General features: G+C 36.3%; 1 protein-coding gene across 3 annotated transcripts in view; it reads right to left on the bottom strand.

Annotated features, from left to right (window-relative positions):
* Positions 1-390: 390 nt before the first annotated feature.
* The window catches only part of XIAP (X-linked inhibitor of apoptosis), a 43,659-nt gene continuing 28,112 nt past the window's right edge, over positions 391-15,937 (bottom strand). For all 3 annotated transcript variants that reach the window (XM_082609893.1, XM_082609895.1, XM_082609894.1), the window contains exons 5-7: positions 14,928-14,970; positions 10,928-11,128; positions 391-4,909 (exon numbers count right to left, since the gene is read on the bottom strand). In XM_082609893.1, coding sequence (XP_082466019.1) covers positions 4,716-4,909; positions 10,928-11,128; positions 14,928-14,970 — 438 coding nt within the window. In that variant the 3' untranslated portion in view covers positions 391-4,715. The remainder of the gene's footprint in view (positions 4,910-10,927; positions 11,129-14,927; positions 14,971-15,937) is intronic.

Here is a 15,937-nt window from a genome sequence, read left to right as displayed (position 1 = left end):
ATTTGCTTGTAGCTTCTGAAACTCTCTGGGCAGCTGCCTCTACAGACTCACAAAAATCCTTCTCTGCTGCCTGCCTCAAAGGGGCAGTGGCTTCTTAGGTCTCTTGCTTGTTCAAGCCTTGTTATGGTGACTATACTATCTCTTGAGTCAACCAGGCCAATCTTTGTGGGGAGGGGGGATTCATATTTTACACATGTTAAAAATTAACTTTTTATGCACTTATAGAATTCTATAAATTAATTTGAAAGCAGATGTCTTTTTTTTTTAAATATGATCTGACTTGATGTGTACCCTACTGCCTGGCCCAATGGCATAGGATATATTTAGGAGGTTACATTGTATTTAAGTATTTTATTTTCTTCTGAGAAAATGAAACTAAGTAATAAGATATCATTTTAAAGAATAGTGCTTTATTGAATAAGTTTTATTCACAGAAAAATAAGCTTTAATCTATGATGACTGCCAGATTTTACAGTAGAAAGCAATTTTCTTAGTTTTCCATACTGATGGAAAGGTTTCTACTAAATGAAAAGAGCCATAAAATTATATTCACAAATATAGTACTCTCTCTCACACATTTCACATGATTATTCACAACACTAACACAATGACATAAGAATCAGTCATTTTGTCAGGTTAGATAAAGTGTAACAGTAATGAAAAAAATGCAAACTCTTCTAACAAAAATTACATTAAAGCCTTTGTTACATCAAATAAAAATGCAAATTTGTTGCTAAGTATAGACAGAATGACAAAATATATAGTAATTTTAAATGTTACACAATGATGTAATGATACACAAGAATGTAATAAATGCCAAAAAATCTATATGCATTTCTGCAAACTTTAGACTTCAAAATAGAATCTTACCACCCAAACATTAATGTAGTATTGTACAGTTTGAAGCTATATGTATTTGATTGTCCTATTGTATTAGTTATAAAGTATCATTTAATATGTAGTGAAGGTTATGGTATGGTATACAAGAAAAAATAAACATTTGAGACCTCCCTGGAGAGGTAGCTTGAAGTTTTTCACCGTCAAACTATGTCCCAGTCTGGGCTATCACTAATTAGCTATATAGCTTTGAACAAATCATTTCACCTTTCAGCCTCAGTTGCCTTATCTGTAAAACAAGAGGGATGAATTTAGATACTCTCTAAGGTCTCTTCTAGCTCTGACACCCTATGATTCTATTATGCTGCAAATGAAATTCACATTGTGCTAAGTGTACAAGAGTCAAACTGAAACTGATTATGAAAGTGGGAATAAGCCAACTGTTTCTATTAGGGAAGCTCAACTAAATTTGGTAAGAATATATTTTTCAAGTTATTAAAACAGGAATTTAAATATTTTTGAGGATTTGACCTACTTGTTCATTGTAATTTGCATCTTGACTATGACAAACAACAAAAAAAATGAGTAAGAGTCACTGAAAGAGTTATCATCTAAGTTTTAGCCCACATTTCCGGAGTCAAGGCATATCCACGGAAGGTAAAAAAGTGTTAGGTAGGGAATTAACATTTATAACAGGTATTTTACACATATGGCCTCCTTGAACTCGTAACTTTGTAAGACACATACTATTCTCATTTCACAGATGAAGAAATGGTTACCTCTTTTTTCTTTTTTAAAGCAGATTTGGCTAAAAATAACCATATTTGTCAAATATTCCCTCCTGCTTTCTTATTTCTCTAATGGAAATGATACACAACCTATCCTACTTCTCCCACCCCTCCACCCCTTTTCCCCATATTCAACAACTGGGTGAGCAGGAAATAAAACAATGATTTTGGTCTAAAGGGTACGATACGTGGAACTAATGCTGTGGTGGTAGTCTCCATTCAGAGTTCAAAATACCAATTTTATCCACTAAAATGAAAACAGGAAAAAAACTACCAACATTTAAATAATATAACAACAAAAGATCATAATACACAGGGCCAAATCACATCATGTACATTCACTACACCCATCCTACCCCATCTTAGCCCCAAACCAAAGGGAAAAAAAAATAAAAACAAACAAAAAATCTAGTAGGAAAGGCAATACAAAGCTACTAATTAATAAACTGGAATTTAGTTTATAAACACTAAACCCATTTCTCAAAAATTAAGACAAAGCTTTTTATCAGCACACCAGATTATTACAAATAAAGATAATTATTTATTACAAAACAACGTGACTCTTCGCATGACTAAGATGTAGTAAAATAGGTGGTGCCTTTTGAAATCTTAGAGTGAACTTTATACAGAAAAGGAATGTCTACATGTAGATACTGAGAACTATTTTGGGAAGGGGGAGGCAGAGATTTGGATCTGGCTATATTTTTGACCTTGCAAGTGATCATTCTTTGCACAGTTAGATGGGAAGGATCCAGGGCTTTTCATAGTGCAAACAAAGACAAACATTGGTAAGTCTTTAAAAATTGGATTAGAAGTTGGAGTGCTGAGTGATTTAAGAACCTGAAGCAACAGCATTTCTAAACAATTCTTAAAATAAACTTGATAGCCATATCAGCTTCATGCATTAAATTTCACAACTCATGGGGAGAAAAAAGGTCTTGCTTAACTCTAAACATATAAGTTTTAAAAGAGTTTTAATGAACTGAGGCTTCCAAAACTGGAAAAGCCTTATGTTAAAACAGTTCAGTCCTTGGCCAACAACTAGATTGAACTAACTACCTGACTTGGAGCTGACATGTCCTGGAAAACACATTTTTAAAACTTTTAACACTTTTCTCCCCTTGTAATTTAAATTTAAAGCTTAAACTATACATGTAAAATTTAACTTAATGAATATATAACTAAACCTAAGTAGAAGAAAGTGCAAAGGTAAAGAACTGAGGATTTACATAGTAAAACAAAAACAGGGCAGTCATTATTTGATTTTAAAAATTCTCATTTAAATTTGCAGTGCTTTAAATGAATATCAAAGTAGTAATCAACAGAGGTTAAGAGACCATAATACTCTTTCTCTTAGAAAATACAACAAAAATATAACTTTTAACAGTTCCACTCTCAAACTTTTCTCTACAGTAAAATGCCTCACTCACCTCTACAACAGGTTGTTGTGAGAATCTTTGTCTGGGTGTTCTATGAAGCATTTTTAAACTTTCATTTTCTTTTTTAATATATACTGATTCTTATTCAAGTTTTCTCTTTAATATTCAAACAACTATTCTTCTTTTCTTGTCAATATTTTATAATTTCCAATAGGTTTTTAAGGATCTTGAGAGAACATTTATTTCAGAAGTATCTACTACTATTACTAGACAAGAAAACAAAAAACTTAGGTAAAGACTTGACATTTTGTCTTATATACATCTTAATCATCCTAAAGGTAAAAACTCACATGAAACTTTAAGATACAAGATGATATGAGAATCTCAACATGGAAAGCTGTCACTATAACTACGAGCAGTGTACAAACATGCTTCTACTTTTACCTACATAAGCTGACAGATGTTTAAAATACTGGGTTAACGAAGATCTTTTAGTAAAGTGACTTAGGCAGGCTTAAACTAGCAAGGATTAAGGATGAATCCTTACTAATTAATTGGAAGATCTGAGACATATTTTATATTTCATTTTACAAAATCAGGAATATTTATTTTGAAACAAGAGAAGAAGACATGGTCTACCTGTCAGAAAACTACCACTCAGAAATATTTTTCATCCACAAAGCAGGAAAAACATATAAACATTTAAATTTCACATTGGCACCAAAAAGGTTAACTGCCCTGCCTTCTTGGATTAGAAAAACTGAAGCTGAGCAGTAAGTAGTTTTGCAGGCGTTTGAACATGCCTAAGCCTTTAAATCAGTAAAATACTTTCTAAAAATTCTGATTACAAAAGTAATACAGACTTATAAAAAATTCAAACAGAACAAAATAAAAAAAGTAGAAAGTGAAAGGTCCCTCCCTGTAAAGCCCCTCTGGGACCCATTCCCCCCTCCCCAAAGAAACCACATTTAACAGTTTGGTGCCTATCTTTCCAAATCTTCTGTTCTATACGTATATAAAACACACACATCTCACTTGGTTCATTCTATACACAGTGTTTTGCTACTTGATTTTACACTTAATATACCTTTGACATCTTTCCATGTCAGTACGTGTAGGCTAGATGGTATTCAATTATTAAATACCCTTTTAACAATGGCAAAATCATTTTTAAAAATCATCCACCCAAGTACATGTGTATAATTTTAAAAGAAAATGGAGAAAATCCTAAAACACAAACATCTAAAGATAATCTCTATCTTTCTACCAGTGTAGAATAGTTCATTCCTTTTTCACACAAAACAAATTATGTGATTGGGGAGATTAACTCTAATCTGTACGTTTACAAAGAAGGCTCCATTTGTTAAGCCTATCTAAAAAGGATGAAAAAGTCAGTTGATTAATTCACTTACATTTAGAAATCTAAGTCAGTGTACTACAAATACATATTGTGATCAGTTATAATAATATGATGCTTCTTAGTCTAGGGTTTCAATTAAATAACAGTGAAAAAATAGGACAGATAATACAGCTAAAATCCTGAAAAATCCAGAAATTCAAATTTTAGATTGCTAACTATAACATCACAGTTTACATTTTTTTCCTACTTGGTAGCAAATGCTAATGGAATTCAATGCTGATTTCTTAAAGTTGGTTCACATCACACATTCAATCAGCGTAATAAGAATATAACACGCCTACTGTAGTTAGATTAAGACATAAAAATTTTTTGCTTGAAAGTAATGACTGTGTAGCACATGGGACATTTGTCCACTGCTTCCGCACACTGTTTACAAGTGACCAGATGTCCACAAGGAATAAAAACTACAGCAATATTTCTATCCATACAGATTTTGCAAAGCTTTTCCTCTTGCAGGAGCCTTAGCTGCTCTTCAGTACTAATCTCTGTACAAAGAGAAAAAAAAAGTGTTAATTTTAGACTTTCTTAGTTGTTTAAATTCACTGAAATAATGTGAACCCCTACTATGTGCCAGACACTAATCAAGTGTTGGGAGATAGGATGACTCACATATGGCATCTGCTCTTAAGTAGTTCACATGCTAGTGGGAGAGAAAGATGTGAGCTGAGGCTACGGAGGTAAGCACAAAGTGATAAGTTCTATAATAAAGTTACATACAAAGTGCTCTGGGACAAGACCACAGAACAAGTTCTTCTGTTCAGACTAGCTGGGGAAGGCTTCACGGGTTGGTGGCTGTTGGATGGGGGAGGGGGAAGTGGAAGAGTGACATTTAAAAATAGCAATTTGCTAAGCAGAGAAGCAAGGCTTAGGTAAAAGAAGTAGCATATAGAAAAGGCATGGCTTATTCCAGAAATGGAGGGATGGATTTGAGGGCCACTTCTGAAGTGGGACAAGTAGGATTTGGTGACTGGATGTGAGGGATGAGGAAGAAAGGAAATAAAGTTGATTTCAAGATTTCTAGCATGGCTGACAAGGGGATGGTGATGCCAATAGGAAATATAAAAGGAGGTACAGGTTTGGGATTTTCAAGATTTTTTGAGGTGTTTGCACAGCATCCATATAAAAATGTCCAACAGGCAATCGGAGAGTCAAGTCTTGAGATCAGAAGAAGTCAGGGCTAAAGATAGAGATTTGGGTGTCATCAATACACAGGTGGCACTGAAGTTCTTGCTTAATTCAGCCTTTGTCAAACTAATTTTTGTGAAATGTTAACAAATATGCCATAGAAATGTTTCACTGTCATATAACTATAATGACAACATCAACAACAGCAGCAATTAACAGTAATATAGCACTTCTACTATGTGCTAGGCAGTATTCCAAATGCATTACTTATTATAACAACCTTTGTAATCACTGTATACCAGTGTATACCAAATTTAGCCTCACATGAGAATCACTTGGGGCATTTGTTTAACAATATATTCTTTGGCCCCATTCACTGAATCTAAAATAATGGGGTTGAGCACACTGCCATTTGGGAATCATGACTATCAAGTTCAGGGCAGTATAATAAAGCATATATGCCCTCTTAGAAGTTCAAAATGCATTTCCCTATTTAACTACAGAGTTCATTTTTCATGGCATCTCTTTTAACATTCTGGGGAACACTATTCTGAAAACAAGTTTGGGAAACAGTGGTCTAATTTTATTCAACAAATACTTACTGAACACTTAGCTAGGTTCTAGGCATTAGAGATAGAACAATTAACAAATATATAGACCCTGGGCTCCCAATCATTCATAGACAAGTAAGGAACACAAGCAGACAGGAAATTATAATACAGTGTGATGATAAAAAGTAATTATAATGTGTCATGAAGAACACAGGAAGGGTGTGTGTCCGTGCACACACACAAAAAGGGGAGGCTTCCCAGAAAAAGTTATACCTAAACTGGGTCCTAAAGGATGAGTAGGAGTAAAGTAGGAGAGGGAGACAGCTTTGGGGGACAGGAGCAATGGGAGAAGAGGGTTCTGGGCAGAGGAAATGACATAAGCAGGCTCCAAGGAGAGAGACAGAACCAGGCCTGCAAGTACACAGGTAAGGCTTAGGAAGAGAATCTGAGGGGGAAATACCATGACATGAGGCTACAGAAGGTTAGCAGGAGCCTGATCATGAAGGATTTGGCAACCCATGTAAAGGAATTTGGACTTGACACCGAGGACCCCAGGAGCCAGTGAAGGGTTTTAACCTGGAAAAAAATATCAGAATTGCTTCAGAAAGGTTTTCTTGATTAGCGGTGGAGAACAGGATTATATAATCTCTTTTTTCTTAAAAGGCAACTTCCTGGGCATAATCAAAACTCAAACATGGAACATAGAGATAAGAAGGTAAACTGCCTGCCCCCAAGAAGCTTGTCTAATGGGCAGGAGAGAAAAAAAAAAGTTCCAAAATGATGTTACAATTGCTTTAACAGCAGAGAGAGTAGAGGGAGCTGCAAACTCTGCTATGGGTATTGGAGAAAACTTCAAAGAAGTGACCTTTGAGCTGAGCCTTGAAGGATGAGTTCAAGAAACGGATTTAAGGAACTGGGGGTGGAGTGGGGCATCAGATGAGGTATACAAACAGGAAAAAGGCATTCGGGGCATAGGAAACAACAGAAGCAAAGGGATGGCATTATAAACTGATTTATATTATATGGAAGCATCTGACCAAAAAAGTCAGAATAAAGTATATATTCATGCCATCACCAAGACTGTGGTAACCAGTGCGAGCTAGCCTGCCAGAGGAATATGGAAAAGTAGAGTGACTTGGTGAAGGGAAAGCACTTGAGATAACAGGCTTTCTGCTGCCGTCCACAAGCAGAGGGACTCGGAGATCATGCAGAAGCAGAAAAAGGCAAATAAGAACGAAGAACCCAAGTAACTTCATGTCCAATCCTCTTGCACTTCTCCTGTGTGCCTAGAGCTAGTCCCACCATGCTAGAGTTTCCTCCTGTAGTGCTCACAGGTCCCAGCACGGCATTCCCTTTGCCCTGAGTCTACAGCAGGTCTCTTTTGTGCTTCCTTCCCTTCAGGTAGTCTCTCTACACCTGGGCCAGTCCTGGGGGTATGGGGACTACCCCTTCCCAGCGTTTTTAAAAAAGTAGCTTTGTAATTCCAAGAAAAATCAAAAAAAGGAAGACAATTAAGTAATTTACACGTTACTTTTGGATGTAATGCCACAATGAATAGAAAAGGACACTGGATCAGATACCTCCAGTAGTCAAATTTACAGAGACAGAAAGCAGAATGGTGGTTGCCAGGGGAGGGGGAAATGGGAGTTGTTGTTTAATAGGTAAAGAGTTTCAGTTTTGTAGATGAAAAGAGTTCTGGAGATTGACTGCACTACAGTGTGAATGTACTTAAAACTACTGAACTGTACACTTAAAAATGGTTCAGAAGGTAAATTTTATGTGTATTTACCACAACTGTTTTGTTTTTGGCTGCGCCGTGTGGCTTGCTGGATCTTACTTCCCTGACCAGGGATGGGACCCAGGCCCTCAGCAGTGAAAGGGCCAAATCTAACCACTGGACCACCAGGGAATTCCCCACAATTTTTTAAAAAGTAAAGAAAAAAAAAAAACAAGAAAAAACAGGAACACCGGACCAGAAGTCAGGAAACCTGAATTTTACTCCCAACTATCTGAGTGACCTTGAGTAACAACATATCTGCACTTCAGTTTTCTCTGAAGTAATGAAAATTTTATATGATCTTTAAGGTTCCTTTCATTCCGATTGTTTGTGATTCCATGTTTGCAGACCACAATGGATGAAATGTCATGCCTACCAAACACGGATATCATGAACTCCACTTTTCCTACCTTATTTCAGGCTTGCATACAGACACTTACTTGAGATGGTGATAGTCTGGGCATTCTTTCCAGACTAATAGTTTACCTCTGGCAATTACTTCACTCTAGCCTTTAGAGTAACTATTGGGTTCTTTCCTTTCCTGAGGTACCTTTCCCCTTCTACTTCCTACAAGGCCCCCTTCTAGGTCGGGAGGTTCTGGCACATAGCAATAAAGGCAACAGCTAGATAATCTTTGATGTTATTTGCTAATATTTTTACTACATTATTTTAAACCACTTCTAGAATAAACTGATGTTGTTAATGTTCCTATCAGAGCAGATTCAAGTGGAAAGACAGACTGATAAGAAATGTGTATGGGTTATTTGATTTTTACATTATGTTCTGTAATATACACATAAGGATTAAAGCAAGTGCCTTAGCACACACATGAAATAAAGGGCTTTATATCATACTATGTTGTTTTTAAAAAGAAAGAAAAAAAGATACTAATTTGGTACTATCTTTAGAAGACTGGGGTATTCTCTGTCACAGAGCCAATGGGATAAAAACTAGTATTGAATCTAGGATTTCTCAATGAGTAATAATAACATTGTACTTTTTTCTAATAACTTCCATCTGCTTTACTTCTATTAGGCCCACCCTCTATTTTGTATAGAATTAAAAGATTCTTAGTGCCAGTCTTTCCTCATCAGCTTTTGGGAAGAGAAATAGACAGCCGTCCTCCATGAGAAGACAGCCTGTAACAATTACTTGCCTCTCAATTTTGTGAGACTAAGGAGAGATCATGTGATGAATTCTAACCCGTGCCCCTGAGAGCTGGCATTTGTTTAGGCCCTCCTTCCCACACTACCCTGGCTTGCAGTCTCAGTAATGAGAACCCCCCACCAACTCCCGTTGGATAGAGGACAAACATGCCCCAATGCACTCTGTCCCTTGTTCTCTTCCTACTGCAACCCACTAAATCTTTCTGTTGTAAACACCTTCAGGTATAAAAACTAACACCTTATTGTCAAACTTAATTAAGCTTGAGTTGTGGTTAAGGGGAGAATGGCACAATCACTTGTATCACGAAGTAAATGGTTTGTTTCACCATCACCAAGACACGTGGAGCTATTATAGGTTTAAAATACATGCATCTTTAAGGAAAAGATACTTTCTTTTACATCAACTAATGTAATTTAAAACATCATTAATGTTATACTGTTTTATGACTTATGTAATTATCTGAATAATGTTTCAAAAGCATCTGAAATAACCTAAAGATCAAAAGGGTCTTTAAGGTTAAAAAAAAAAGTGAACTTTTAGGTTCATTAGCCCTTGGAGAGTTCTCATCTTTTGATATAGGTGGTCAAAAGCTTAGAGAACGATTATAATAAAGTACCCCAAGAATGTATTCAGTTTGATAACTTTTCTTTAACCTCCAATGTTGTTGGCAAGCTCTAGAGTAGCTGTCATCCTTAAAGGAGAAACTTGTATTTTTATCTTTCTTTTTCCTAAAAGGAGGTTATATACTTCTCTTCTACATTATTTAATACACTTTCTATACATGATTCATAGTATTAAGATGCCATTAATTCAAGCTCTATTAAGCAATATGACCCCTTTATATATTTATATCATATGAAATGTTGCAGAACACTCTAAATCCAAAGAGTTTCAACTACAAAACTTATAGTCTACACACAATGATAAAAGTTAGTCTTTGTTGTTCTTTATCTAAAATAGAGCATAAACTCACACTTTTAAAATGAATGGATCACTGGATCTTATTTGGACCCTGAGTAGAACAAATGAACTGTAAATACATTTTAAGACAATGAGGAAAATTAAAACCAACTGAATTTCAGATGATATGGAGTTACTGTTAATTTTGTTAAATGTGACAACAGTATGTTATGGGCTAAATGTCTGTCTCTCCAAAATTCATACACTGAACCCCTAACCCACTGTGTGATGGTACTTGGAGGTGGGGCCTTTGGGAGGTAATTAGGTTTAGATGAGGTAATGAGGATGGGACTCCATGATGGGATCAAGGTCCTTATAAGAAGAGGAACAGAAAGCAGACTGCTCTCTCTCTTGGCCATGTGAGGACTTAGAGAAGGCAGCCATCAGCAAGCCTGGAAGAGAGTCTTCACCAGGAACCAAATCTGCCTGCACCTTGGTCTTGCACTTCCCCGGCTCCAGAACTATGAGAAACAAATGTCTGTTGTTTAAGCCACCCATTTTACAGTACTGTTGTAACAGTCTGAGCAGATTAACACACAGTATTAAGGTGATGTTAAAAGAAGTCCCTATCTGTTAGATATTTATTGAAGCATTTATAGGTAAATGATATTTATAGGTAAATGATGTCTGGGATTTACTCTGAAATACTACAGCAAAGAAAAAAAGGTGGGGGAAGAAGTGAAACAAGATTGGAAAAGTGTTGATAATTATTGAAGATGGTCGATGCATACATGAGGGTTCATTATACTATTCTCTCCACTTTTGAGTATGTTTGACAGTTTTCATAATAAAAAGTTTTAAAAAACATTTATCCTAACGGGAATATGAGAGGAGGGAAATGAATGGGCCACAAAGTCATGTAAGATACTATCCATAATGAAGTGATGTTAGGTGTCTTGCTTTTTAAAAACAGGCATGCGTACCTTTCTGTAATGAAGTCTGACCTGATTCATCTTGTGTATTGTCTTTCTGAGCACTCACTAGATCTGTAACCAGAACCTCAAGTGATTTATAGTTGCTCCCAGATGTCTGAATTTTTTCCTCCATTATTTTCTTAATGTCCTTGAAACTGAATCCCATTCGTATAGCTTCTTGTACCATAGGATTTTGGAATATGGTATCATCTGAAATGAAAATTGGTGAGAAAAAGGATCATAGAGTTTAATTATTTTCATGAACATAACTCAACAGCAAAGTATAATTAAAAAGAAAAATTTAAGCAACAAGCAAAAAATCAAAACCAGGGACTCCCCTGGTGGTCTAGCAGCTAAGACTCTGCGCTCCCAATGCAGGGAGCCCAGGTTTGATCCCTGGTCAGGGAACTAGATCTCACATGCCGCAACTAAAAAAAAAAAAAAAAAGGATCCCAAGTGCCGCAACTAAGACCCAATGCAGCCAAATAAATAAACAACAACAACAAATCAAAACCAAACCACCAAACCAAAGTTGCTTTGGGAAGAGGATTTAGAAATATCTGGGCATTGAAGAGTCACTTTCAGAATCTTACAACAGTTGAAAATGCAATGAGTATGTATTTTGTAGCATTATGAATTGAGATTAGGTGCTTTAAAGACTACATGAACAGTGCAAGATAAGGTAAAACAGATAAGAAAAGGGTTAAGTGCTTCAAAAATCTGAAAAGCGTGGATGTCTTTAGTGAATCACCAGCAATTATTTTGAAAAAATCATGGGAAATAGAGGAAGACGCAGTCTGTGACCTTGAATGTATCAGTTTCCTATCTCTCTGACTTAGTTTCTGCAGCTGGGGGTGGGTGTGGACTAGATAAGGCAAGAAAGCAAATAGAGTCACTTTAATGACACTCAAAGTAGGAATACAGATTGTGTAGTGATGTGCTAAAAGAGGAGACTTCTCCTGACTCATCAATTCCACTCTTCGGTATTTTTTTTTTCTTTTCCACGCCGCACAGTTTGCAGGATCTTAGTTCCCCGACCAGGGACTGAACCTGGGCCCTGGCAGTGAAAGCGCCGAGTCCTGACCACTGGACTGCCAGGAACTTCCCCACTCTTGGGTATTAAAAATGAGTACATATATCCACCAAAGACATACACAAGAATATTCACAGCAGTGTTATTTATAACAGGCCCAAACTGGAAACAACTCAAATGCCCATCATCAGGTGAATGGATAAGTAAATTCTGGTATATTCAAATATTACACAGCAAGAAAGAAAAATGAACTACTGCCACAGACAACATGGATTGATCACATAGATATGATAAACAAAACATCATCATAATGATGAACCAGAGACAAAAGAGTGCATACTGTATGATTACATTTTTAAGATGTTCAAATCTAATCTATGGTAATAGAAGTCAGAATATAACTTGAGGGTGGATATTGATTGGGAAGGGGCCTGAAGGAGCTTTCCAGGGTGGTGGAAATGTTCTATATCTTGATCTGGGTGATGGTTAGATGGACCTCTACCTCATACCATATACAAAAATGAACTCAAGGGCCTCCCTGGTGGCGCAGTGGTTGAGAGTCCGCCTGCCGATGCAGGGGATACGGGTTCGTGCCCCGGTCTGGGAGGATCCCATATGCCGCGGAGCGGCTGGGCCCGTGAGCCATGGCCGCTGGGCCTGCGCATCCGGAGCCTGTGCTCCGCAACGGGAGAGGCCACAACAGTGAGAGGCCCGCATACCGCAAAAAGAAAAAAAAAAAAAAAAAAAAAAAAAAAAATGAACTCAAAATGGATGAAACACCTGAATGTAAGAGCTAAAACCATAAAATTCTCAGAAGAAAACACAGGTGACCTTGGATTAGGCAATGATTTCTTAGATATGACACCAAAAGTATAAGCAACAAAAAACAGACAAATTGAACTTCATCAAAATTAAGAAGTGATATGCTTCAAAGGACACCAACAAGAAAGTGAAAAGACAACCCACAGAATGGGAGAAAATATTTGCAAATCATATATTTGACAAGGGACTTATATGTATAATGTATAAAGAACTAAAATATATAAAGAACTATTACAACTCCATTAATAAAAAAAAAGTAACCCAACTAAAAAAAGGGCAAAGGAGATGAACAGACATTTCTCCAAAGAAGACATACAAATGGCCCATAAGCACATAAAAAAATGCCCAACATCATTAGCTATCAGGGAAATGCAAATCAAAACCACAATGAGACACGCTTCACACCCACTAGGAGAGCTGTAATAAGGAGACAGACAACAAGTGTTAACAAGAATGTGGAAAAACTAACTGAAACCCTCATACACTGCTGGTGGGAATATAAAATGGTGCAGCCAATTTGGAAAACCATCTGGCAGTTTATCAAAAGTTTAAACATAGAGTTACCACATGACCCAGAAACTCCACCCCTAAACATATATCCAAGAGAACTAAAAACATATGCCCACACGAAAACTTGAACACAACCGTTCATAGCAGCATCAGCATCATTCATAATAGCCAAAGAGTGGAAACACCCCAAATGTCCACTGACTAATGAATGGATAAACAAAATGTGGTATTATCCATATAAAGGAATATTTTCCACCATAAAAAATAATGAAGTACTCATATATGATAAGGGTTGAACTTATATGACTGGATGAACCTTGAAACCACACATTATCACTCCATTTATATGATACGTCCAGAATAGGCAAATCCATAGAAACAGAAGTAGATAAGTGGTTGTTTGTGCTTGGGGGTCGAGGGGCCGCAATGGTGAATGACTGCTAAGGAGTATGGGGTTTCTTTCTGGGGTTATGATAATGTTTTGCAATTAAATAGTAGTTATGGTTGTACAACCCTGTGAATATACCAAAACCCACTAAAGTGTATACTTTATACGGGTGCAATTTTTGCTGTATGAATTATATCTTCATTTAAAAACACTAATCCTAAACCAGAGCAAGAGTCTTACTAGGCATAAAAGGAAGAGTATGCAGTATAAGGATGATTATTATCAAGAAATGTTATAGAATCTTTGTTTCTGGATAATTTCAAAAATACTGGCTGGAATAAATGATTTCTTAAACTGTATTATTTATGCACATTACAAAACCTTAAATCAAATAGTATCAAATTGGCTCTCCTTCTCTAGCATATGTATGAATATATATAGTATTCTCTTGCCTTCTAATCCTTAAGATACTAAATAGATGATGTTATGAGTATAGGGAGTGGGGAATCACCAGACATATTCTAGATTAAACTTTACCATTTTTGAAACATGATGCCTAGGTTGAGAATGAGATCTGTAGTGTGATGTAGGATTCAGAAGACCTTATTTACAGTCCTAGTTCCACTAATGCTTTGTAATGTAACTGTGGGCAGGTCACTTAACCTCTCTGTTTCTTCATCTGAAAAGTGGGATAACAATATCTTCTTTGTTTCACATAATATCTTTCTGTGCACACTTTAGTTTTTAAAGATGCCTATCATGAGTAAATAATCTTTGTGATAAAAATCCTCTACCTCTCTAAAAGGTAATAGGAGGTAAACAAACCAAACCATACTCCTTTGTGAAGAAGCTGGGGAAGGCAAAAAGATGGCATGGGATAAGGAAGCAGGAAGGTTAGGGCTGATCATAGTGATGGCACATTAGTAGAGCACTGGATGCACAATCCTGGCTAACTAAAGAAACCCCATTGACAAAAATACACTTAACGCTTTTTGTGATTTTAACAGAAATAACAATGGAGAGCCTACAGCTGTTCCTCTCGAACTTGGAAAAACTGTCCAACCTCTGAACCAATGTTCCCAGTATATAAATATCCAACTTAAATTTATAGGCACTTCATTAATTCTTAAGTCTATAGCAATCTCATCTAAAAGATATATACCTTGAAAGAATCAGTTTACCTTTCCACCTTATAAATAACAAGTATAATAAATTGGCAATGAAATTAAAGTATTTATTTTAATAAGAATATTTACCAATTCTTTTAGTTAATGATGGTGTTTTTTCAGCAGTTCTCGTCTAAAATAGAAATATGAATTATAAGTTAGAATTCCTTTTGGTAGAAGACAATTACTTCAATTTGAGAAGTTATGTTAATCATGAGTTTATAAATTAGCTTTATTCCAGTTCAACATATGAATATTCACAAGAGGCATATAGCCTGATGAAGCTAGAAGTTAAAAGATCATCTAACCCAATCTATTCACTTTACAGACAAGAAGCTGAGGCTCAGGGAGATTAAACAACTTGATTGAGGCAATACAGTTCATGGGAGGGCCATAATGGCAACTCTTGTGTCTCATTCTAGTCCAGGGCTCTTTCCACAAAGTACTGATGCCTTGGCCACCCCAGGCCACACTATCAATATAGATACCTTTTTGTGATTTTAAATACTGTCTGTGAAAAGTTAAAGACTAGTAGTACAAAACACATTATACAATTCTAATTTCAGAAGGCTGAGGGATTCAAGTGTTTTAGTTCTTCAAGCCCATTTTCGCCTACAGTGATACTTAAATCAGTTCATCCTGATTCCCTTTTCACAAATTTGCTTTAGCTTAAGAAAAACGAGCACTCTTCAAGATCCCCCCTTTAAGCTCACCATACATTACTGTTTTACTTTAAAAAATTTTATTTTATATTGGAGTATAGTTGATTTACAATGTTGTGTTAGTTTCAGGTGTACAGCAAGGTGATTCAGTTATACATATACATATATCTATTCTTTTTCAAATTCTTTTCCCATTTAGCTTATTACAGAATATTGAGCAGAGTTCCCTGTGCTATACAGTAGGTCCTTGTTGGTCATCTATTTTATTTTATTTATTTATTTTAATAAATTTATTTATTTTTGGCTGTGTTGGGTCTTCATTGCTGTGCGCAGGCTTGCTCTAGTTGGCGGCGAGCTGGGGCTACTCTTCATTGGGGTGCGTGGGCTTCTCATTGCAGTGGCTTCTCTTTGTTGCAGAGCACAGGCTCTAGGGGCGCA

The sequence above is a fragment of the Mesoplodon mirus genome (genome assembly GCF_964341445.2).
Source record: "Mesoplodon mirus genome assembly, chromosome: X".
NCBI lineage: Eukaryota > Metazoa > Chordata > Mammalia > Artiodactyla > Ziphiidae > Mesoplodon > Mesoplodon mirus.
The sequence above is the reverse complement of the archived record's forward strand: the minus strand, read 5'-3'. Positions and strand labels throughout refer to the sequence as shown.